This window comes from Anabas testudineus, chromosome 8, assembly GCF_900324465.2.
Source record: "Anabas testudineus chromosome 8, fAnaTes1.2, whole genome shotgun sequence".
Classification (NCBI taxonomy): Eukaryota; Metazoa; Chordata; class Actinopteri; order Anabantiformes; family Anabantidae; genus Anabas; species Anabas testudineus.
Genome location: NC_046617.1, coordinates 11,386,648 through 11,409,623, shown reverse-complemented (window position 1 = coordinate 11,409,623; position 22,976 = coordinate 11,386,648). Strand labels below are relative to the sequence as shown.

At 40.1% G+C, this 22,976-nt stretch overlaps 1 protein-coding gene across 1 annotated transcript; it reads right to left on the bottom strand.

The window, feature by feature from the left end:
• Positions 1-8,843: 8,843 nt before the first annotated feature.
• LOC113156564 (myosin heavy chain, fast skeletal muscle-like) lies at positions 8,844-19,465 on the bottom strand. Its single transcript, XM_026351789.1, has 39 exons — positions 19,262-19,465; positions 18,988-19,131; positions 18,736-18,892; positions 18,576-18,603; positions 18,379-18,493; positions 18,191-18,283; positions 18,043-18,106; positions 17,351-17,449; positions 17,161-17,264; positions 16,945-17,083; positions 16,722-16,840; positions 16,464-16,613; positions 16,211-16,381; positions 15,815-16,121; positions 15,587-15,663; positions 15,417-15,504; positions 15,217-15,334; positions 14,966-15,089; positions 14,735-14,871; positions 14,342-14,597; positions 13,835-14,077; positions 13,565-13,741; positions 13,295-13,440; positions 13,102-13,192; positions 12,617-13,006; positions 12,344-12,470; positions 12,148-12,266; positions 11,865-12,061; positions 11,570-11,753; positions 11,332-11,497; positions 11,105-11,229; positions 10,487-10,795; positions 10,206-10,409; positions 9,992-10,117; positions 9,731-9,901; positions 9,499-9,603; positions 9,308-9,403; positions 9,055-9,186; positions 8,844-8,861 (listed from the first exon to the last, which is right to left on the bottom strand). Exons 1-39 carry the CDS (start codon positions 19,463-19,465, stop codon positions 8,844-8,846), a joined length of 5,820 nt encoding a protein of 1,939 aa, XP_026207574.1.
• Positions 19,466-22,976: the final 3,511 nt, after the last annotated feature.

The window sequence follows — 22,976 nt, the reverse complement described above, 5'->3', positions numbered from 1 at the left end:
ATATAACATTTGCCAAATCTGAATAAATAATACACAAATATTTTTAATTCTTATCATTAATTCTGATCTACTAGCCATTTATTTATGTTATTTCATCTAACTGAGAGATAGTAGTATCTAAATATTTTGGAATTTTGGGTATTTTGGGTAATACTGGGTTAAATTTAGTATTCTCATCATGTGTACCAAATGACATTATTGAAAGTACATTGTCTGTACTTTAAGGATTGAAATTTATTGATATACACCTTGTTTATGTGAAACTCAAATTTTCATTTTTATTTCCTTTTCAACATAAATATCTCTAATGCAGTCTTCACATTTAGATCATTTACAACTAATTAAAAAGGCTCTGTAACTAATGGCAATATTTTGAGCTTGACATAATTTGGAACTTGATTGTGCTGAGATGATGACAAATAGTGAGAACACCAGTAATGTCTATGGAATACCCAGTATTAAATTGCACAAGTGCATTGCATCGTTTGTGGATTATTTATATTAATAAATCTAGACAGTCACATTATTTAATGTAACCATAGTTTATAGTAGACACCTCTGTCCTTCTGATTTTATATTGCAGCCAGTAATGAGTTTTAAATTTGGAGAAGCATTGAAATGCCACTGGTGTATAGTTACATGACATACAAATCTCAGATATCTGCAATAAAATTCTGGCTGGTGTTCTTTCCATTAACACTGGTGGTGTTATATATCTTCTGGGAACAGGTTTTAAAAGGACTGCCAACTCAGATAATTTAACACCCGAAATATGTTCCTCACAAATACCATTAATGTTTTGTTATTAGGCTTTTGGCCTACTTTAGATAAGAACAGTTTGATACTGACTGATTAGCTGACAAATGATTTCATGAAAAGAAAGTGTGGGATCATCTCCAGGATCAACTTTCATTTTTAAGTTTTGTATGGACATAGCTTATTATTTGCCATCTTACTAGCAGATTGCAAGGTATTACTAAAGCCAAAAATAAATTTAGCTAAGGGAGGGGGCAGTAATTCTTATTTGGCATACAGAGAAGGATATATTTATAGGATACATTTAGATATGTTGTTAACATCATATTAAGTTCAAAGAGATTAATGTTCTGAATGAATAAATTAATTCTTTAAATGTATTTCAAGAACATACAAAAGAAGGAGGAAAAGAAGGATAAATGGTAAAACCATTGCCAAGGATTTATTGTGTATTATATATTCTGAGCATTCATTGTACTGGCCCCAGAGTCAGATAGAGTTGCCAGAAAAGTGCAAAGCTGGCACACACCATTAGGATAGAGACACATCCAATAGAGGAAAGTGACTGACTTGATCTACTTGTTTATAGCTGTGTTGTTATAGTAGGATAGCTTAATGCACTCCAGTGCTTTAGTGCTTCAAATTTGAAGCATCAAGTGTTGATGTAGTTACAGATTCTTCAATAAAGATAATAAAGCACCTGTATTGTATGCCTAGCTCTGGAAGCACAGATGAATCTCTTGCTCTAGCACACTGACATTTACAGGTCTGTGAAGATGGACTTACCAAGATTTTATAATTTGCTTTTTACCCTAGTCTGTCATCTATGTCAGTTGCTGACACATAGTTTAATCTAGTTCACAATTTTCTTTAAAAAATCTTGTGACATCAGGCAAATATTGCCTGATGTCAATTTGCAATTTGTTATCGCTTGTTGTTACTTGTAGACTTCCCTCAAGTTAACAGACATGTGAGTCTAGGGGTTTGTTTATGGTCTTTCACAACTTGTTTGCAAGACGTGCTGTCTGGGCACATCAGAAATGTTTATAGCTGCTTACAGGTTAAAGGTGGAATTATAAGGGCTTTTGACTTTAACCAGGCTGAAAGCGAAGTTTTATTTTAAGAAGTTCAAGGGTGGTGAGGAAGATTTGTGGACAGGTATGGCGAGATGGGTCTGGTCAGACAGGTTTAGGGTCTAGAATAGACAGTATTTGCAAAATGCAAACCAGAGAATGAGTAACGTACTGTGGGGGTTGGTTCTGAGCCGGGTAGGAAACAGGAAAAGAATGACAGGGAATGAGCAAGGGGAACTGGCTAATGTAGTCCTGGGCTTCCAAGGTGATGATGGGAAGAAGGCGGCGTCAGGTAAGTGTAAAGAGCAGGGCAGGGAGATGATGTGGTTAAGCGGAAGATGCTGTGAAATAGAGTGAGGCATTTTAGGTGCAGGTTTAGTGACTGGAGAGCAGGAAAAATTTGGAAAGGTGAGTATACTGCAGACAATGGAGACTAAATAAGATTCAGAACAAGGTGATGTAAATAATATCCAACAAACTAGTAAAAAACAAGGTCAATTTCAAAGCGCACAATCAGAGAATAGCAACAGAGTCGGAAATCCAAAAATGCTAATGTTAAAGATGGCTACAGCTCCAATACAACCTCCTGAATGAGAAGAAAAGGCATTCAGGTCAGCTTACAAGGAGGCAGTGAAGAGGGTCAGACTGCTGTCTGGGGAAGGAGGCTTACAGGAGGAAACTTGAACAAAGGCTTCAGCATAATAACACCAGGGAGGTTTGGAGGGGCATGAGGCCCATCACTGACTACAAGTCCAGCAGCCAGGTTACTGAGGGCAATGTGAACTGGGCCAACAAATGTATTATTTTTTTGATAGATTCCAAGCTAAGAACTCCCTCCTCGGTACCTCCCCCACACAACTCAGCTACCATCCCTATGATGTCCATCTTAGCAAATGAGGTGAGGAGAGAGCTGAACAGGATTCACCCCACAAAGGCTTCAGAGCCAGATAGAATCAGCCCAAGGGTGCTGAAATCTTGTTCTTCCCAACAATGTGGACAACACATCTTCAACCTAAGCCTGCATCTGGAGAGAGTTCCTCCTAGGTGAAAAAAGTCAAGCCTAGCTCCCGTGAATAAGATGCCACGTCCCAGAGTCTGTAATGACTACACACCAGTGGTCCTGACCTCACATATTAAAACCCCCAAAACCGGGCTCAAAGCTCCTGCACGTACACGAGTGAACAAAAGCAAGCTAAACGCAACATTAAACAGTGCCAAGCAACGATGGCACCTACATTGTATGTAAACATTCTCACTACTTACTTGCAGTGTTTTTGTTGGCAAATTATAAACCAGTTGAAACTTTTTTAGGGATGTCGGCGAAGATTTTCAGTCATCCAGATGAAGTTATCTGGAAGTTGACTCATGGCAACTTGACTCCCTTCTTGCTAGGTCAAAATATTTCACTAGTCATCCAAGTCTGAGGTCTGAGAATAGTTGGTTTCACTTCACACCTGGCCTGAATAGGCTCATTAGGTGAAACAACGTAAGGAGAGGTTATGAAAAGATTAGGCCTGATTTTGATCAAAAATAACAGACTATGTATAAGCCTGTCTGTATGTCTGTCTTAGACTTAACCTGTCTTTAATTTATTATGCTTTATCATGCAGGAAGTCCAGTTGCCGTGGCTGAACTTCCAATTTTTTTAAGATGCTATACAAGCCGTAGTATTGTTTCTGATAAGTCAGTAGTTCAACTTGTCATGTGTCTTTAATCACATATACCACACACAGTGGTCATTTTGTTATTTAGAGTAGTAAATATACACTGGCCATCCGAAAAAAGTCACACACTCTAAAATGTAGTTGGACCACCTTTAGTTTTGATTACGGCATGCATTCGTTGGGCATTGTTTCAATAAGCTTTTGCAATGTCACAACACTTATTCCCATCCAGAGTTGCATTTTTTAAAAATTACACATTAGAGATATTTTATTGATGGTGCCGGTGGAAATTTGACTACTGTTGGTCGAAGAAAGAGGGGAGGCAGAAGGGTTCGTGGTCAGAGAGAGAAGGGAAAAGGCAGGAGCATAGGTTTGAGAATAGGGACTCTTAACGTTGGCACGATGACAGGGAAAGGCAGAGAGCTGGCAGACATGATGGAGAGAAGGAAGGTAGATGTTCTGTGTGTGCAGGAGACAAGGGCAGCAAGGCACGTAGCATTGGAGGAGGATACAAACTGTTCTACCATGGTGTGGATAGGAAGAGAAACGGGGTAGGAGTGATCCTGAAGGCGGAGTTTGTGAACAATGTTCTAGAGGTGAAAAGAGTCTCAGACAGGGTGATGAGCCTAAAGCAAGAAATTGATGGGGTGATGATGAATGTAGTCAGTGGGTATGCGCCACAGGTTGGCTGTGAGTTAGAAGAGAAGGAGAGATTCTGGAGTGAGTTTGATGAGGTCATAGAGAGTATCCCCAGAGGAGAGAGAGTTGTTGTTGGAGCAGACTTTAATGGGCACGTTGGTGAGGGCAACAGAGGTGATGAGGAGGTGATGGGCAGGTTTGGTGTAAAGGAAAGGAATCTGGAAGGACAGATGGTGGTGGACTTTGCTAAGAGGATGGAAATGGCTGTAGTCAACACCTACTTCCAGAAGCGAGAGGAACATAGAGTGACATACAGAAGTGGAGGTAGGAGTACGCATCCTATGTAGACGAGGTCATTTGAGAGAGGTTAGTGACTGCAAAGTGGTGGTAGGTGGTAGAGAGTTTAGCCAGACAGCACCGCATGGTGGTGTGTAAGATGACTCTGGAGGTCAGGAAGAAGAAGAGAGGGAAGACAGAGAAGAAGACCAAGTGGTCGAAGCTAAAGAATGAAGAAACTTGTGAGGAATTCAGGCAGAAGTTGAGACAGGTTCTGGGTGGTCAGGATGAGCTTCCAGATGACTGGGAAACTACAACAAAAGTTATCAGGGAAACAGGGAGGAAGGTGCTAGGTGTGTCATCTGGAAAGAGGAAAGAAGGTAAAGACACTTGGTGGTGGAATGAGGAAGTACAGGAATACATCCAGAGGAAGAGGTTGGCTAGAAGGAAGTGGGATGTAGAAAGGACTGAGGAAAGTAGACAGCAGTACAAGGAAGCGCAGCGTAGAGTGAAGAGGGAGGTGGCAAAGGCCAAACAGAAAGCTTACAATGAGCTGTATGACAGGTTAGACACAAAGGAAGGAGAGAAGGACTTGTACAGGCTAGCCAGACAGAGAGATAGAGATGGGAAGGATGTGCAATAGGTAAGGGTGATTAAGGACAGAGATGGAAAGGTGCTAACAACCCAGGAGAGTGTGCAGAAAAGATGGAAGGAATATTTTGAGGAGCTGATGAACGGGGAAAATGACAGGGAAAGAAGGGAGGAAGATGTGGATGTTGTGGAGCAAGAAATAGCAGAGATTGGAAAGGATGAGGTTAGGAAGGCTCTGAAAAGGATGAAGAGTGGAAAGGCTGTTGGTCCTGATGACGTACCTGTGGAGGTGTGGAAGTGCTTAGGAGAGACAGCAGTGGAGTTTCTAACCAGTTTGTTCAATAGGATTCTAGAGAGTGAGAAGATGCCTGAGGAATGGAGGAGAAGTGTTCTAGTTCCGATCTTTAAGAACAAGGGTGACACGCAGAACTGCAGCAACTACAGAGGAATAAAGTTGATGAGCCACACAATGAAGCTGTGGGAAAGAGTAGTGGAAGCCAGGCTTAGGAAGAAGGTGGAGATTTGTGAGCAGCAGTATGGTTTCATGCCCCGTAAGAGCACCACTGATGCCATTTTTGCTTTGAGAATGTTGATGGAAAAGTACAGAGATGGTCAGAAGGAGCTGCATTGTGTCTTTGTAGATTTAGAGAAGGTGTATGACAGGGTGCCGAGGGAGGAGCTGTGGTACTGTATGAGGTCGTCGGGAGTGGCAGAGAAGTACGTCAGAGTAGTTCAGGACATGTATGAGAGAAGTATGACGGTGGTGAGATGTGCTGTAGGTCAGACAGAGGAGTTCAAGGTGGAGGTGGGACTACACCAAGGATCAGCTTTGAGTCCCTTCTTGTTTGCTATGTTGATGGACAGGCTGACAGATGAGGTCAGACAGGAATCTCCCTGGACAATGATGTTTGCCGATGACATTGTGATTTGCAGTGAGAGTAGAGAGCAGGTAGAGGAACAGCTAGAGAGGTGGAGGTTTGCTCTGGAAAGAAGAGGCATGAAGGTCAGTCGTAGTAAGACAGAATACATGTGTCTGAACGAGAGGGATCCAGGTAGAAGCGTTAGGTTACAGGGGGCTGAGGTGAAGAAGGTGCAGGAGTTTAAGTACTTGGGTTCAACAGTTCAGTGTGATGGGGAGTGTGGAAAAGAGGTGAAGAGGCGAGTGCAGGCAGGTTGGAGCGGGTGGAGGAAAGCATCAGGAGTGTTGTGTGACAAAAGAGTATCAGCAAGACTCAAAGGAAAGGTGTACAAGACAGTGGTGAGACCAGCTCTGCTCTATGGGTTAGAGACGGTAGCAGTGAGACAGAGACAAGAGGCTGAGATGGAGGTAGCAGAGATGAAGATGTTGAGGTTCTCCTTAGGAGTGACCAGGTTAGACAGAATAAGGAACGAGTACATCAGAGGGACGGCTCACGTTGCCTGTGTTAGCGACAAAGTCAGAGAGGCCAGACTGAGATGGTTCGGACATGTTCAGAGGAGGGATAGTGAGTATATTGGTACAAGGATGTTGGAGATGGAGCTGCCAGGCAGGAGGACAAGAGGACGACCAAAGAGGAGATATATGGATGTCTTAACAGAGGACATGAGGTTGGCTAGTGTTAGGGTAGAAGATGTTCATGATAGAGTGAGGTGGAAAAGGATGATTCGCTGTGGCGACCCCTAATGGGAAAAGCCGAAACAAAAGTCCTCACAAAACAAAACAAAACTGACTGCTGTTATATGTATGATCATGTCATTTACTGTGCCACTTGCTGCGCTATTAGGCCGCCACAGTACCTTGAAAATATAGTGCACAAAATTAAAAATATATAGCAACTTTTACATACACAAAAGACTAATTTACAAACATTTTCTCCTCTTCCTTTTCCCTCTCAACATAATGTCAAGTTATGCAAACCCATTTTTCTCTAACGAAAATTAAACCACCAGGCCACTGCAATTATGCTGCTCCCAGAGATAAAGATAGCAAACACAGTGAAGATGTGACAAAGATACGATAACCTCTACATGAAACACCACTTACCAACTCTTACCACACAAAGCAAATGGGTAAACAAGTCATGACTTAGTTAGTTAATGATAGGCAGTTAATGATATTATTGCAGGGTGGATCACTTTGAAGGTGTGGAATTATGAAAATTTGACACTATTAAAACGTTTATAAAAATTTTATTAATTACACAGACTTAAAAGATAAAAAACTGTAGCATTGTAAACAATTGCATATTAAATAAACTGATTGTTTATTTGCAATAGACTACTTTATTGCAATGTACTATACATTATATACTATACAATATATATATATATATATATATATATATATATATATATATATATATATATATATATATATATATATATATTAGCACAGAAGTGAAAACACATGATGTAAACATTATTTGGTGTAACACTGTAACATTGCATAATATATGTTATAATTGTGGATGTGAATCTGATGTGTAGTAAAAATTTATTACAAGGTACAACTTAGAGTGCGATGAACAAATCTCCAACATATGATCTTCGGTTAACTATTTTCATTATTTCAATCACTGATCTTAATTGAATTAAGAAGAAGAATCTATTAAGATATAACAATTTTCCATAAATAAAAATACACTTCAGCCTCTATATCTCTTAACATATTTCTATATTAAGAAATATGGCACGAGAAGAGCTGTGAGGGAGATATCAGATTTTATAACAGGCTCATGTAATTTATTTGATGACTGCTCACATTTTCAGTTAGGGGCTGTACAGCATGATCAGAAATAGAAAGGCATCTTCATCTCTGGCCTCAAGTGTCAGTAAGTATAAACAGACTTCTAGAGTACATATAAGGTGGTACATATGCCTGCGTAGTTGGCTGGTTTCATCATTAATGAGTGACTTCTGTTTTAACCACAGCTACAAGGCATGCTTTCCTTCATGGCAGACACTATGACGTGTTTAGCCAGTGAATGTAGAATGTTTTGTTCTTACAGTAAGTGTTTGACCTTTTGTGCAATGAAAGCAGTGACACTTTGGTTGTGTGTTCTCTGGTGTTTCCAGTTGTTTCCACTAATAATCTTGAGTCTTGAGTATTCGGTATATAGTTTGTGGATAAATGTGTAAGTGCTTGGGTTAAAGGGGATGTAGTATGTCATGCTCAACTTACATTAAGAAAATAGTTTTAAAAATATATCTTGTCTCACTTGTAAGTCGCTTTGGATAAAAGTGTCTGCTAAATGACTAAATGTAAATGTAAATCTATTGCATATATATATTGTTTCTGAGATGTCCATAAATCCACTATAGACTGCACAATATAAGCTGTGGAATGCAAAACTGCTTTGAGGAATCTGTATTTTCACAAAGAATATTAGAGTATAACACTAAAAATTCCGATTTTTAGAAACTTTTAATCATTTGTAAGTGAAATATTATGACTTTATGAAATCTTATGGCACATCTTTCCAAAACTTAATGTTTTGTGAACTCCTATATGCTGTACCACCCTGACTCCACTAACTTAATTTCATTAAAAAAATTATTTAATTTTTATTCAAATGACATAAATAAATCTATTTATATTTTAAATAAATCTATTTATATCACAATTAACTCTTCTGCTCTCTAATCTGAGAATGAACTATTATTATTTATTAAAATATTAACTAATTTTATTTTATGCAGCTTCACATAACTGAATGTGCTGAATACTGATGTCTTTTAAAGAGATAAAATAGAGACCAAATTATACAGGAAACAGTTTATTGCATTAATACATTGGAAGAAGACAAGTCAACAGCTAGTTCATATTTTATGAATGCTGTGAAGTGTTCCAAGAGGTTGTTGTCTCTTATTCAGCACTTTCGGACTAGAAAAAAGCAAGAAAAAAAATCAGCATATGTTCGAACATTTAAACCATTTGTATAATATGTATTATATGGTTGAGTTCATCCTATATGTGCCATTTACTCTTACCACATAAGTTTTTATATTGTTTATACCAGTGAAGTTAAACAGACATTTTAAACATAGTACGTTTCCATTATAAGCAAATCAATTACCTTTCCAACATCGCGGCTCTTGGCTCTCAGCTTATTGACCTGGGACTCAGCGATGTCAGCACGCTCTTGAGATTCCTCCAGCTCATGCTGGGCTTTTCTCAGTCTGGACAGGTGGGTGTTGGCCTGCTCCTCCTGTAAATGGTTTAGAGTTTGTCATATTTTTAAATATTCTCTCATATGACTGTGGTTTCTTTCTCAACATTATTAATAGTGCTAGATATTCAAATATTATGTCACAAAACATTTGACTCACAGCCTCCTCAGCTTGTCTCTTGTAACCCTTGACTTTGAGCTGCAGCTTATCTACCAGATCCTGGAGTCTGATCACATTCTTCTTGTCCTCCTCAGTCTTTAAGAATAGAGCATTGTTACAGATGAAATACGGAAACAGAAGAAAGAAATGAAGAACTCAAACTATTTTCTTAAATATGTTAAATAAATGACCTGGTATGTCAGCTCCTTCACTCTCCTCTCATATTTGCGGACTCCTTTCACAGCATCAGCTCCACGTCTCTGCTCAGCCTCAACTTCAGTTTCCAGCTCACGGACCTGTGATTTGATCATTCAACATAGTTTTGTTAGACAGCAACTTTGCATATATTCAAAACATTGAACATTTGATTTACATTCCAAAACAACCATTTATGTATGCTTCATGTATAATTATAATGCATACCCTGGACTCCAGTTTCTGGAGCTGCTTCTTTCCACCCTTCATGGCGAGGTTCTCAGCCTCATCCAGACGGTGCTGCAGGTCCTTGACTGTGACTTCTAGGTTCTTCTTCATTCTCTCCAGGTGAGCACTGGTGTCCTGCTCCTTCTTCAGCTCCTCTGCCATCATAGCAGCCTGAAAAAGTAAATGGTATCTACTTTATTCAACAAAAAACAAGCTTTATTTATTAAACATATTCAACGGGACCACATTAAGTTAACTCACATCAGTGATAGCCTTTTTAGCTTTGTCTTCAGCATTTCTGGCTTCCTGAACAGCATCATCCACCTCACCCTGGACCTGCACAAGGTCAGCCTCCAGCTTCTTCTTGGTGTTCAGTAGACTGGTGTTCTGGATGTTTAAGAGAAGTCATCTTTTATATAATATTTGTAATGGATTTCCAAAAATACCAGTTTCTGGTCCATTATTGAAAACACACCTGAGAGTGAAGCAATGCAACACGCTCACTAGCATCAACCAACTCTTGCTCAGCCACTTTGCGTCCTCTCTCTGTCTGCTCCAAAGCAACTCTCAGCTCCTCAATCTCAGCCAGCATCAGTCCATTTCTGCGCTCCACCATGGCAACCTGCTCCTTCATGTCTTCCTGTCCTCTGACAGCATCATCAAGGTGCAATTGGGCATCCTGACAATGAAGAGGAAAAATGAGAAAACCTTCTTTACTCGTCAATGTATTTTATCTAACATTCACACAAAACCCACCTTGAGCTGTCCCTGGACATTCCTCAGTTGTTTCTGGGCCTCAGCAGCCTGCCTGTTGGCATGGCTCAGCTGAATCTCCATCTCATTCAGGTCACCCTCCATCTTCTTCTTGACTCTCAGGGCGTCGTTCCTGCTCCTGACCTCAGCATCAAGAGTTGTCTGCATGGAGTCAATCACTCTCTGGCTGTTCCTCTTGATCTGCTCCATCTCCTCATCTTTCTCTGCCAGCTTTCTGTCAACCTCACCTTTGACCTGGTTGAGCTCAAGCTGGACACGAAGAATCTTGGCCTCCTCATGTTCCAGTGTGCCCTTGGAGTAATTTCAACAATAATATCAGTAATTACTAAATACTAAGCTTGTCGAAAAATTTCTTATTTAATTAACTGGTTGAAAATGAGGTGACCGATGCTAAAAAACAGCTAAAAAAATTACTTCTAGCTGATTACATTTAATTTAATTACACTTTAATTTAAATTTAGATTTAAATTTTCTTTCCATTGTATCAAAATGGCAATACAGAATACCTTTAATTAGTAGTATAATTCAAGTTCAGTTTAGTCCAACTCTAGAGTGACTACTGGATGGTTTTTGACTCCCAGCTAAATTTTGATGTTGTACCTCTGCTTCCTCCAGTGCTGACTGAATTTCAGACTTTTCTGTCTCCACTGTTTTCTTTGCTTTCTCCAGTTCGTGGATACTCTTTCCAGTCTCACCAATTTGTTCAGTCAGGTCTGAGATCTCCTCTGCAGGAAATAACAATACAAAACCAAAGCCAATTACACATTTAGGAGTTAGAACATAATCATTACTTTTTCCTCTTACAATAAGTATAAAGGTTAACATACGCTGCAGGTTCTTGTTCTCTCTCTTCATGGTCTCCAGGTGATCCAGAGTCTCCTCATAGGAGTTCTTCATCTTGAACAGTTCAGTGCTGAGAGAGCGAGCCTCCTTCTGGGCTCCTTCCAGCTCTGCCTGGCTCTCCTCATACTTCTGCTTCCACTCAGCCAGGACCTAGAATAATAGGTAGTTTTAGGTAGTAATGTAGAAGCATTATGTCTTGTATTCTTTGTAACAATTATGTACCTTATCAAAGTTCCTCTGCTTCTTGTCAAGATTAGCAGCCAGAGCATTAGCTCTTTCCACATCAATCATGAGGTCCTCCACCTCACCCTGCAGCCTCTGCTTGGTCTTCTCCAAAGATGCACACTTGGAGTTCACAGCCTCAATGGATTCCTCAGCCTCCTGTAGACGCTGGGCAAGCTTTTTCCTGTAGTGAAGGAGAATTTGATTGTGTTTAGTTAGACAAAATCATAGCAAATATGATATATGATAGGATATGCAAATATGATGTATGAAGAAGTAGAAATGATCAGTTTACTTAGACTCCTCCAGCTCCTCAGTACGCTGGATAGCATCAGTCTCATATTTGGTTCTCCACTGAGCCACTTCACTGTTGGCCTTAGACATTCCTCGCTGCAGCTCAGCTTTGGCCTCCTGCTCTTCCTCATACTGCTCTCTGAGCAGATCACAGTCATGGCGGGCTGACTGGACTGCATGTGCCAGGGCATTCTTGGCCTTTTGAAAGGAGACAATAGCTACATATCTAAAAACAACCAGTAACCAGCAATAAATGTTCCTTGGTGTCTTTGTTGTTGTAATACCTTCACTTCCTCCTCAATGTGTCTCTTGAGCTCTTCAATCTGCTGAGTGAAAGCCTGTTTGCCTCTGGTCAGCTGAGAAACAAGAGCTTCTTTCTCTTCAAGCTGGCGAGCAAATTCACCTTGAAGGACAATGTGTTAATCAGTATGTGAATGTGAGGGCTCCAGCCAAACACTGGTTTCATTACAGGTAACTCACCATTCTCTGTCTGCAGTCTTGCTTTATGTGCATTAATGTCATTCAGCTGACGCACATTCTCATCGTTTTTGGCTTTGAGCTCACTAAACTGGTCTTCAACAGTTCTGCACATTTTCTCCAAATTGCCCTTTAAAATTAAACAAGTTTAGTTTGAAAAACATTAGCAACTCCCAGCTGTGAAACCAATATAAAGATAAAGTTTAAAAGTTTATGCCTGATTTTAAGAATAAAGTGGTAAAACCTTTACTTACAGACAAACTCTCAACCACTCACCTTTGCTTTAGCTACAGCCTCCATGTTGCTGCTGAGATCATCAATTTCCATCTTGTACTCGCTCTTCTCCTTCTCCAGCTTCTGCTTGACACGCTGGAGGTTGTCGATCTGCTCTCCCAGTTCTGCAACACTGTCAGCCTGCTTCTTGCGCAGAGCTGCTGCTGTAGCTTCATGCTGCAGGGTGGACTCTTCAAGGTCACGACGCAGCTTCTGGAATTCAGCCTCACGCTTCTTGTTCATCTCAATCTGAGCGGCTGTTGCTCCGCCAGCTTCCTCAAGCCTCTCACTGATCTCCTCAAGCTCCCTGGAGAGGTCAGCCCTCTGCTTCTCAACCTTAGCCCGAGCAGCCCTCTCAGCCTCAATCTCCTCTTCCAGCTCCTCAATACGGGCCTTGATTTGATAAATGTAGGATTAAGAGCACTTGTTAAACTTGTTGTCTCTTAATAATTACTTCTGATATCCACGCAATGAATAAATAATGTTACCTGGAGTTCCTTAATCTTCTTCTGAAGCTGAGCACCAAGAGACTGTTCATCCTCAATCTTGCTGAGGAGCTGGCTTGTCTCAAAGTCTTTCCTTAAGGAGGAGACCAAGAAAACATTTAGTAATATAATTTGTACTGTTGTAGGAGTGTAGTATGTGAGAAAAGAGGATTAATGACCTCAAACATGAACCTACTTTTTGATTTTCTCATCAGACTGCTGCTTGTCATTCTCCAAATCCATTATGGATTCCTGGGCAAGTTTCAGATCTCCTTCAAGCTTCCTCTTGGCTCTCTCAAGGTCCATGCGGAGCTTCTTCTCTTGCTCCAGTGAACCTTCAAGCTTTAAAACAACGTATGTTTAATAATAGTATATTTAAAGCATTTTAATGATAAAGCATCTATACCAAGAATCGTTTATGTAATTATAGAGCAACAGCACAGAATCAGTGCAACTGTATACTTACATCGTCCACTTGCTGTTCAAGCTTTGTCTTGGCCTTGCTCAGAGTGTTGACTTTGTCTTCCTCTGCCTGGAGATCATCAAGCGTTTGTTGGTGGCTCTCTTGGAGAGCTTTCTTCTCCTTAGTTAGCTTGGCAATTGACTCATCTTGAGATGCCATCTCCTCTGTCAGGTTTTTCACCTTAAAATTGGATTGAAATTTTTATAATATATTAACAGCTGTAAAACATTTGAAACATTTTATAATTTATTATTGCTGTATTTTAATTAGAACCTTGTTTTCTGTGGCATGTTTCTCCTTTTCCACTTTAGCCAGGGTGAGCTCCAAGTCATCAATGTCCTTCTTCAGCTCAGAGCATTCATCCTCCAGCTTCCTCTTCTTGGCAGTGAGCTCAGCATTGATTTCCTCTTCATCCTCCAGTCTCTCACTTGTCTCTTTGAGTTTGGCCTCGAGCTGGATCTTGCTCTTAATGAGTCCTTCACACCTTTCCTCAGCATCAGAGAGGTTCTCAACTTCCTATAGTATATTTTGAAGATATCATCAGTACAACTCAATATATTTCAATAGTGCTTTTAACATACATTAATATTTCAAAATACACCTGTAGTTATTCTGTAGCTTTAATATGGCACATATAATCAGAAATTTATATTATTATATAGTCTTTTTCTTTTTTGTAAAGGATGTACATAATATCATATACATAATATACACTGCATTTTACCTCAGTGAAATTAATACAGTTCCAAGGAATGTATGTGTATTTTTCAATTAACTCACAGCAGCCACTTGCAGTTGCAGGTCATTCTTTTCCTGCAGCAATGAAACCATTTTCTCCTCCAGTTCCTTCTTCTTGGCCAGGGCAGTAGCCAGGTCTGACTGCATCTTGTCATAGTTATCTTTCATCTGTTGCAGCTCCTTCTCAGTCTCAGCACTCTTCAGAAGAGGCTTGATCTTGAAGTACAGTTTCAACCAGGGCCAGTTCTTCACATTCATGAAAGAGCGGATGTTGTACTGAATGGAAAAGATAGATTCTCTGGAAAAAGAAAAAAAAAAGAAAGTGATGTCACTTTAGTGAAGGGAGTTTTGTAGATCTAAGGAGAATAGCCATATAAAAATAAGGTACATTATTCAAATGGAAATGCAATTATTTATACTTAATGATAAGTTTACCTCCTCTCCATCATCTTAACAAACTCCTTCCTCATGACGTATCCTCTGCAGAGAGCCTGAGTCATAGTCACCAGTGAAGCCAGTTTCTCATCTCTCATCTCCTCCAGGGTACCCAGCAGACCAGCTTTAAAGAACACCTATGTTGATAAGTAAGGGATGTTGTTTAAAACACCACTGGATACAACAGAACATATGCACAGAGCAAATTGTATTGAAAATGTCTGAATTCACCTTAGTGTGTCCAAACTTGTACTGAGTGTGGTCCACATCAATAGAGCCCAGAAGCTTCTCTGAAGCTTTCTTGTTGTCAATGAACTGTCCCTCAGGGATGACACTGGCATTCAATACTTTGTATCTGTAAGGACAAGTTAGTTTGTTTAAATATTTACCTTATCTGCTCTATATCTACCTTGTAACGTTTCCTGGCGTTTACCATCATACACACTACACTATTACTTTGTCATAATCAAAACTGTAATTACCTCTGCTTAAAGTCACCATAGAGGATTCTGCTGGGGAATCCTTTTCTGCAAATTCTAATGCCTTCCAGTACACCATTACATCTGAGCTGGTGGATAACCAGGAAGTTCTCCATAAGACCTGAGAATAGCAAATTTATACAATATAGTTTAGTTTATTCTACAGTATGTGGCTGTTCCATGTGCAGTATAGTGGCCTTTACCAGGTGTCTTTGTTTCATTTGGAATCAGGCAGCGGACAAAGTGAGGATGAGTGCTCCTCAAGTTGGTCATCAGCTTGGCCAAGTTCTCCTGTGGATCATCAATATAAAAAGTTGTTTAATGTTTTTTAATATGTAGTTTTTAAAACTTCCTTTATTGAAACAGTACATACTCTGAAAAGAGCAGAGACGGTCTGGAAGGAGCCACCCTTCTTTTTGCCACCCTTCTTACCACCACCACCAGCAGCCTCTGTTTTTTTAAGAAAAATGAATAAATATGAAAATTCCACAGTACCACTGAATCATTGTTTTTTTTCTTTTCCTGCTCATTTTTCTATCCACATGAAAACTGCGTGTTTTTAGCAGTGAGGAGATTGCCAGTTGGATGCATAGCTTCTTACCATCAGCTCCAGCATGTGCTGCATACAGGAAGGCCAACAGTTTGTTTCCAGATTTCTGGTAGAGCTGCACAACTGAGTCATTCAGTGGGTCCTTGTTCTTGTCCAGCCAGCCAGAAATGTTGTAGTCTACTGTACCAGCATAGTGGACCAGGGAGAAGTGAGCCTCAGCCTTGCCCTTTCCAGGCTTGGGCTTTTCAAAAGCCTTGGTCTTGCCAAGATGCTGGTCATGCAGCTTGTTCTTGAAAGTTGTGTCAGAGGCCTTGGGGAACATGCACTCCTCTTCAAGGATGGAGAAGATGCCCATTGGCTAAGAGGTTAAACATGTTAAACATTAACCAGCAGAAGCTACTAATTTAACACAAATTACTTTAAGAGTCTTACAGAGTGGCTACTTACCTTCTCAATAAGCTCAATGCAGGCAGCCAAGTCCATACCGAAGTCAATGAACTCCCATTCAATACCTTCTTTCTTGTACTCCTCTTGCTCCAGTACAAACATGTGGTGGTTGAAAAACTGTTGCAGTTTCTCATTGGTGAAGTTGATGCAGAGTTGCTCCAAACTGTTGAACTGTAGTTGTGGAAAGGTATTAATTATCATGTCAACACAGTGATGACTTTTAACACTTCTCAAAATTGTATTAACTACTCACATCGAAGATCTCAAATCCAGCGATATCCAACACTCCGATGAAGAACTGTCTTGGCTGTTTGGTGTCCAGCATCTCATTGATACGGACGACCATCCACAAGAACATTTTCTCATAGATGGACTTGCACAGAGCCATGACAGAATTGTTGACCTAGTAATAAGAAATTAAGCATTGGAATGTGAACATCATCATATCAGTAATATGATCTCAAAATCCAAATATTTTTCATTTTTAAACACAACATTTTCATATTTTCACCTGTGGCACAGTTTGACCTTTGGTCACCATCTCATTTCCGACTTTGACCCTTGGGTAGCACAGAGCTTTCAGCATATCAGCTGAGTTCAGACCCAACAGGTAGGCAATTTTGTCAGCCACTGATGGAAAAAAGCAATGGGCTTCTAAGTATTGTACACAGTAACGTGTTTAGTATTTTCCACAATAGATTGACATGATGAGAGTAGTTTATTTTAATGTTTACCCTCAGTTCCATCAGGTTCAGCCTGCTCCTCACGCTGTTTCTGCTTGAATTTCATGTTGCCATGATGCATCACAGCACCAGTCAGCTTGTAGATGCCCAATTTCTCCTCAGCAGTGAAGCCCAAAATGTCAATAGCAGTCTGCAATGAAAGAAAGCTGTTTGTATTTAAAGCATTTTAGTCAGTATACTAGCTATATAACTGAATTGTTGTCTTACATCTGTTGCAATAAACTCCTCCACGTCATTGATGCTTTTGACAGTGATTTCACCCTGACTGATCATTGGATAGTCATAGGGGTTGGTGGTGATCAGAAGACCCTCTGAAAAAGTAAAAATAAAACATATGAGATGTTTTTTGACATCATTTTTTCTTGCAATTTTTTTTTCAGTTTATTTAACATCATACCCAGAAGCTCAGGCTTATGGCCAGTCATCAGCTGATAAAAGATATGGTAGCTCCTCTCAGCAGACAACTGGAAAGTGACACGAGACTTCTCCAGCAGATCTATGAATAAAAAATACAGTCAGCAATATTAAAATAATGAAGAATGTAAAATTATGGCATTAAAACACAATACATAAAAGCATACATAATATGTACATTCAAGTACTACAGATCATTTTTGCAGTTGCATTGTTATTCTCTTACTTCCAACTTGATGAGAAGCATGACTTCATTCCCAATCTATTTGTATCAGTACAGTCCTTCACACAAGCATTCATGTGAACTCTGTGACTACATTTAATAATAATCACCCTAATTATTTTGCATTATTGCTTGATTTCATTATTGTTGCTAGCAGCCTGCTCATTTATATTAAACAGTGTACCCATGCACAAACTCTATTATAATGTATGAATTAGTTTTCCTTAACACAAAACTAAGCTTCCGTTTCTTTGGAATGTAAATGCAAACATATAAGACCTTATTTATTTGCTGTATGATGCCCATCCTAATATCTAAACACAGCCATTTCTAAATTAATAAACTAAAGGTTATTCTTTCAGGAATGTAAATTGCATTACATTTAAACATTCTCTTTAATCTAAAATACAACTCAAACGTTTCAGTTTGCAACATTTTTCATGTGAACTTACATGTTTCAATATCAGCTGAAGCCAGCTTGCCAGTAGAGCCGAAGTGGATTCTGATGAATTTACCCTAGACAATCAAAGTTTAATTAGCAACTCAAATTTTGAGGGCAATTAGACAAAATATAATTCTTTCATTGCTAATATCACTTACAAAACGAGAGGAGTTGTCATTCCTCACAGTTTTGGCATTACCATAGGCCTCCAGCAGAGGGTTGGCTGCAACAATTTGGTCCTCAAGGGAGCCCTGAAAGAGAATAATGTGGTTACACAAATTTAACATCTAAAACATTTTTTTATCAGGTTATATTATTAAAAGCTGTATTATAAGATCAGTTTTACCTGCATCTTGCCAGGTGTTGGCTCAGCCTTCTTACTACCACCAAGAGCTGCAATTGTTGCAAAGTACTGGATGACACGCTTGGTGTTGACAGTCTTTCCTGCACCAGATTCTCCACTGGGGTGTAAGAGACACATTTTGAAGATATAGTTTCTTCATTATGAAGTTTATTCAGCATGATAATTTGTGCAATACTCACGTAATAAGGACAGACTGGTTTTCACGATCTGAAATACAAATAAACACTCACATCACTATGCAGCAAAAAAATTAAGCTTAATGTGTTATCTTCCACTTTATGTTTGTAAAAACAAACAAACAAAAAAAATCACAAACATTGATAGAAACTTTATTCTTACCAGTGTGCATGAACTGATAGGCATTGTCAGAGATGGAGAAAATGTGGGGTGGAGCCTCAATCCTCTTCTTGCCTCTGTATGCTGCTACACATGTTGCGTCATACACAGGAAGCCACTTGTAGGGGTTCACGACAACGCAGAACAATCCTGAGTAGGTCTGTTTTAGTAGATAATAAACACTCTTTTAATACTTGCATTACAGAACATGTTTATATTTCAAACACATATGCAATTTAAAAAACTTAGACTTACGTAGATCATCCATGATGCATAACGCTCTTTGAGGTTATACAGCACAGATGGCTCATTGAGGTGGGTCATCATGGCCATGTCCTCCATCTTATCGAATTTTGGAGGGTTCCTGGGATGGATGTCATCCTCTTTTACAGTGACAGTCTAAATAGAAAATAATGATTGTTTCACATTAGTGATATAATGTATGCAAAATGTACACGGTCTGTGAATCAAAGAATGGACGTGAAAAATTCTTTATATAATTTTTGAAATTGTTTAATTGTTCACTCACCTTTCCCCCATCTGTCTCAACTGTGGCTTTGCCACCCTCCTTTTTGACAAGCTTGCCCTTGACATACATCTCATCAGCATCAACCACAAAGAAGGCTGTTTTGGCATCAAATGGAGCAGTCTGGGCCTCAATTCTCTCCTTCTCCGATTTTCGGAGGTAAATGGCCGCAGGGCCATACTGCTCCATCTCCGCATCGGTACTCATGGTGGCACTTTAATACCTAAAGTATAAAATTTCAAACATAAATTTGCTTTTTACAGAACCAACACTTGTTTCCACTATTTTTTTTTTCAAGAAATAATTTACCTTAGCCGATGCAAACTGAAATTCCTTTTTATCCTGTGTATGTCAAGGTCCTATAAAACAAAAATATAGGTAGCCTAATATACTTTACAAAAATAAATTTAATGTACAAAGTCACATAAAATAGGAGTTAAGTATTGTCATTAAAAAATAAAACCTTGAAATATGTATATAAATGTATTTAATTTAGTATGTGATACAGTATAAAAATGTAATAGAGACCTGCTATAAGACTAGCAGACTACACTCACCTGCCTTAGATGCCCGTCAGTTAAGAGCAGATATCCAGAGCTGCTGTTTTTATATACAACAACCCTGCCTCCTCAGCATAAGTGCACTTCTGAATTTGGTCACGAATGCTTGACACCTTGGGGCTTGATAGTGATATGCTTAGTGTGTATAAATTAATAAGCCGGTTTCCTTTTCTACATATGTAATTAACATTTTACATATATTTAATAATAATGCAGAAATCGTTTTGTTCTCATCATTAGATTTACATGACATTTGCATTATTTATTATAACTAACAGATAGTAGTATGCAAAAATTTGGGAATATTTGAGATACTTTGTTTAATTGGGGATTCTCATGATGTGAAGGAAATTACACTGTTGAAAGCACAGTGTCAATATTTATAATTTATATAGACACTGTTTATGTGTAACTCAATTTCTTGTATTGTGACACAACATAAATGCCTCTAACTAATCTTCACATTTAGATAATTTTACACCTAATTGAAAAACCACTGTCCGTAACTAAAGGCAATATTTTGAGCTTGACATAATTTGGAATTTGATTGTGCTGAGATGATGATAAATACTGAGAACACCAATAATGTCCACTGAATACCCAATGATAAATTGCACAAGTGCACTGCATCGTTTGTGGATTACTTGAACCAATAAGACAGTGAACTAATTTTAAGTTCACATAGTTTATAGTAGACATCTGTGTCTACTGTGTCTATTGCAGCCAGTAATGAGTTTTAAATTTGGAGAAGACATACAAATGGAACATATTGCCAATAAAATTCTGGCTGGTGGTCTTTCCATTAACACTGTTGGTGTTATATATCTTTTGGAAACAGGTTTTAGAAGGACTGCCAACTCAGATAATTTAACACCAGAATTATGTTCCTCACAAATACCATTAATATTTTTCTATGAGGAAAGAAAATGGTTTAGTTTTAGAGTAGAACAGTTTCATACTGACTTTTTGGCTGAGAAATTATTTTATAAAAGGAAAGTGTGGGATAGCCTCCAGGATCACTTTTCATTTCCATGTTTTGCATGGACATGGCTTATTATTTGCCATCTTTCCAACAGATCACAAGGTATTACTATGGCCAAAAATAAATCCATCTAAAGGAGAGGGGACTGATTCTTATTTGGCATTTAAACACATGGATACATTTAGATATGTTGTTAACATCATATCAAGTTCAAATAGATTAATGTTCTTAATTAATATATTTATTTCTCAAATGCATTTAAGAATGTAAAGCAGATGTATTTCTATGTAGGTAAATTCATTGCCAAGGATTTATTATGTATAATGTTTTCTGGGCATTCATTGTACTTGCCCCAGGGTCAGATAGAGTTGCCAGAAAAGTGCTGACCTGGCACAGACCATTGAGATGGAGCCACTGCCAAGGAAGGAAAATGACTGACTTGCACTTCCTGTTTATAGCTATCTTATTATAGTAGAATATCTTAATACAGCCTAATGCCTAATTTATTGCTTCAGATTTGAAACATCAAGTGTTGGTGCAGTTAAAGCCTCTTTAATAAAGATACTAAAGTTCCTAGAAGCACAGAGAAAGGTTTTTTGCCCTACTTATGGAGTAGCACATTGACATTTACAGATCTGTGAACATCCATCCATCCATCCATCCATTTTCTTCCGCTTATCCGGGGCCGGGTCGCGGGGGGAGCAGCTTAAGCAGAGATGCCCAGACTTCCCTCTCCCTAGACACCTCCTCCAGCTCTTCCGGGGGGACACCGAGGCGTTCCCAGGCCAGCCGAGAGACATAGTCCCTCCAACGTGTCCTGGGTCTTCCCCGGGGCCTCCTCCCGGTGGGACAGGACCGAAAAACCTCCCCTACGAGGCGTCCCGGGGGCATCCGAAACAGATGCCCAAGCCACCTCAACTGGCCCCTCTCGATGCAGAGGAGCAGTGGCTCTACTCCGAGCTCCTCCCGGGTGACTGAGCTCCTCACCCTATCTCTAAGGGTGCGCCCAGCCACTCTGCGGAGGAAACTCATTTCGGCCGCTTGTATCCGCGACCTTGTCCTTTCGGTCATGACCCAAAGCTCATGACCATAGGTGAGGGTAGGGACGTAGACTGACCGGTAAATCGAGAGCTTTGCCTTTCGGCTCAGCTCCTTTTTCACCACGACGGACCGGTACACCGACCGCATTACTGCTGCCGATGCACCAATCCGTCTGTCAATCTCACGCTCCCTATTTCCCTCACTCATGAACAAGACCCCAAGATACTTAAACTCCTCCACTTGAGGGAGGATCTCCCCCCCAACCTGGAGGGTGCAAGCCACCTTTTTCCGGTTGAGAACCATGGCCTCGGACTTGGAGGTGCTGATTCTCATCCCAGCCCCTTCACACTCGGCTGCAAACCGCCCCAGTGCCTGCTGGAGGTCCCGGTCTGATGAAGCCAACAGGACAACATCATCTGCAAAAAGCAGAGATGAAATCCTGTGATTCCCAAACCGGATTCCCTCCGACCCCTGGCTGCGCCTAGAAATCCTGTCCATAAAAGTAATGAACAGGATCGGTGACAAAGGGCAGCCCTGTCGGAGTCCAACATGCACCGGGAACAAGTCTGACTTACTACCGGCAATGCGAACCAAGCTCCTACTCCGGTCATACAAGGACCGAATGGCCCTTAACAAAGGGTCCCGAATCCCGTATTCCCGGAGTACCCCCCACAGGATGCCACGAGGGACACGGTCAAACGCCTTCTCCAAGTCTACAAAACACATGTAGACTGGATGGGCGAACTCCCATGAACCCTCGAGCACCCTAGCAAGAGTATGGAGCTGGTCCAGTGTTCCACGGCCAGGACGAAAACCGCATTGTTCCTCCTGGATCCGAGGTTCGACTAGCGGCCTAACTCTCCTCTCCAGCACTCTGGAATAGACTTTCCCAGGGAGGCTGAGGAGTGTGATCCCCCTATAGTTGGAACACACCCTCCGGTCCCCCTTTTTAAAAAGAGGAACCACCACCCCGGTCTGCCAGTCCAGAGGTACTGTCCCCGATCTCCACGCGATGCTGCAAAGGCGTGTCAACCAAGACAGCCCTACAACATCCAGAGACTTAAGGTACTCGGGGCGAATTTCATCCACCCCTGGTGCCTTGCCACCGAGGAGCTTACTGACTACCTCGGTGACT